The sequence below is a fragment of the Miscanthus floridulus genome, chromosome 4 (genome assembly GCF_019320115.1).
Source record: "Miscanthus floridulus cultivar M001 chromosome 4, ASM1932011v1, whole genome shotgun sequence".
Classification (NCBI taxonomy): domain Eukaryota; kingdom Viridiplantae; phylum Streptophyta; class Magnoliopsida; order Poales; family Poaceae; genus Miscanthus; species Miscanthus floridulus.
In genome coordinates, this window is record NC_089583.1 from 8,525,781 (window position 1) to 8,528,695 (window position 2,915).

A 2,915-nucleotide genomic window follows, 5' to 3' on the forward strand; every position below is an offset into this window, starting at 1 on the left:
TGCGCCAGCAGGCCAGAGGGGGATAGCTACCTAGCCATAGTCCAACAAAGCCCTAATATCATACAAACCTATCATATGTCTTCCACCCTAAAATACTTGATCTTATAGCATTTAAACTTTGTATTAAAATAGTTGTAATTTTCACTTCTCAATGCACATTTCTCTTATTCCAATACATCCCTTTTTTCCCCTTTCTCAATACATCTATATCTCTACTTTCTTGAGTGGCATTCCGGTCTGTCTTCTACATTGATCTCTATGCGACGTCAACTAATATGGGTCAAGGGGAGTACAGAGAGAGTAAGCTCGAAACTGTTGCTCTAGTAGATCCCCTTGCCATCCCTATTAATTGGTGGCCACCAAAAAAACACCACAACTCCCTTCGTATAGAGGAGGAGATGCAACTCCCCAAGGGATATGATCACTCGTATCCCAACCGCTGGACTTTTTCTTCCCTCGTGCACGCGGACCTTGCCTCTCCAGCGAGCTGCGTTGCTCGCAGTGTCCTTCGATGAGATGCCGCCCTCCGGGATGGGGCAACACACCTATGCTCGCAGTGTCTAGTGAGGATCTGTGCGACGTTGGAGTGGCGGCGGGAAGGCGTGAGGCGCGGTGGTGGAGGCGCTTGAGCTCCGCATCTCATCCATTGCCACCATGTTTTACATCTTCCTCAAGGGGCGAAGGAGGTCCTGACGTTTTGAGCTTCCTCAAGCTGGCATCGATCTGCGCCTGTAGATGAGAGAGAGGAAGATATGGCTATGGAGGCGCGGAAGATGCATGGAGGAGCAGGTAGGGGGAAGCTGCGAGAAGGTGCAGAAGTCGAATACGCAAAGAGAAGAGCGACAGCAGAGAAAGTTGCGGGGAGTAGGCAGATAAATGAGTGAGGAGAAAAAAAAATCCACTAACATGTGGGTTCTACATGTTAGTGAATGTATTAGGGATAAGATATTGATGATCTGCTACGGCAACTCTCTCACTCAATATCTTAAAAATTAATATGGGTGCAATTCATGAATACCATTTTATTGGTGGAGCTGTATTGGTAATTGAGGTGGTGGAGATGGAGATGGACAGATGGTAGCTCTTAGTATTGGCATGCGATGGCATGTGTGTACTGTACTCGCGGTGAGTGGGGGGAAAGACGCTTTAGGGTCTGTTTGGAACATAGGAATTTCACAGAAATCATACAAGAATTTTATAGCAATCAGTTCAATTTGACGGGAAAAAACGGAGGAACAGAGGGGAAAAAAAACAAAAATCCCACGACAGGCCCTTAGTTTCTTGCAACAAGCGCACAAGCGGAATGGCGTCAAAGCTGGCATCGATCTGTCCTCTTGCCCCGCGAGATGGTTCGCGCCGCCATCCGATTCCGTAGGTCAGTGTTTTTGTCGTTTGTACGTGTTGGCTGTAATGGAGTCACAGCATGATTACTCCTACCATATCATACACCGTACCTCGCTGGTCACGAGGAGCCGTTAGGCACCTTACGTGACGTGTGGTGACTGCGGCCGGCGCCGGGAATCACGTTGAACGCAGGACGTAATCACGGAGAGAATACACCGTGGGCTGATCCCAGTCCCGGCTGGGTGTCGCGGAGGGCGGCAGCTGGGGCCCGGTGGGTCAAACGGCCTTCCACTCCCACCTCCACCTCCACCTGCTGGCGCTGCCCTTTGCAACAGTCGCTCCGTCCTTTGCATACTACTGGCATTGCAACCGCTGCCGTAGTGGAGTGCGTACTGTGCTCACTGCTCAGAGAGCCAACCGCTACCGTAGTACGAGACCCTCCTCGCGCTCGACGTCCCAGGCACTAGTACTCGCGCAGGCAGCACCGCAAGCATCTCTCTCCCTCGCTCGTCTCCACACCACATGCACACAGACACAACCTCCTCCCATGGCATTGCCGGCCGGCCTATAAAAAGCGCACACCCCCACCCCCGTCTTCCTCGACTCCACTGCCTATTGCCTTGCCTTTGCCGTGCCAACAAGAAGATGCTGCTGCGGATGGAGGTGCAGGCGGAGTCGGGCGTGAGCGCCGGCGGCGGCGTCGTGGCGGACGCGGCGACCGAGACGGAGGCCATGACCATGATGGTGCCCGCGGCGACGCACTCGCACCCGCACCCGCACCCGCACCCGCACCACTCGCTGGCGGTGTACGAGCGGGTGGCGCGGATGGCGAGCGGGAACGCGGTGGTGGTGTTCAGCGCCAGCGGCTGCTGCATGTGCCACGTCGTCAAGCGCCTCCTCCTGGGCCTCGGCGTCGGCCCCACCGTCTACGAGCTCGACCAGATGGCCGGAACCGGCGGAGGGAGGGAGATCCAGGCGGCGCTGTCGCAGCTGCTCCCGCCCGGGCAGCCGCCCGTGCCGGTGGTGTTCGTGGGCGGGCGGCTCCTGGGCGGCGTCGAGAAGGTGATGGCGTGCCACATCAACGGCACCCTCGTCCCGCTCCTCAAGCAGGCCGGCGCGCTCTGGCTCTGATATGATCGTGGTCGCCCGCCGTGGCGTGCTGTGTGCGTCTCCGTCGCCATGCACTGCACGCAATTTGATCCATGGGTTTTAGTAGTAGTTGGGCCGGGGAGCTGTGGATACAATCAAATTAACCACGGGCTGTACGTCTGCCATCAGACATCAGTATGTGGCTGGCAGTTAGTACGTTCCTAGCTTGTTCTTCTTGTGCTACGTACTACTTACTAGCTACTCGAGTGCATGCTAGCTACTACCTTAATTCCCTATTTACCTGGCCTTTTGATCTAATCTCTCCAGTGGTGTTTACATTTGTTCCATGAGAAGGGTAATGTAATGCAATCTTCTAGTAGTAGAAAGATCAGAGACGTGTAATGCAACTGCGAGTCTGCAATGCCCGCAGCACGACGATGATGCTCCATATCGCATCCATCGATCTTTGCTTTCGTTGTCGC

General features: G+C 54.6%; 1 protein-coding gene across 1 annotated transcript; it reads left to right on the forward strand.

The window, feature by feature from the left end:
- Positions 1-2,026: 2,026 nt before the first annotated feature.
- On the forward strand, positions 2,027-2,515 carry LOC136550892 (glutaredoxin-C9-like). The gene has a single exon (XM_066542474.1). It carries the CDS (start codon positions 2,077-2,079, stop codon positions 2,473-2,475), a length of 399 nt encoding a protein of 132 aa, XP_066398571.1. The 5' UTR covers positions 2,027-2,076; the 3' UTR covers positions 2,476-2,515.
- Positions 2,516-2,915: the final 400 nt, after the last annotated feature.

What these genes read in the sequence shown, in the direction of transcription:
- LOC136550892 (XM_066542474.1), top strand. Translation starts at nt 2,077, where the DNA reads ATGACCATGATGGTGCCCGCGGCGACGCACTCGCACCCGCACCCGCAC.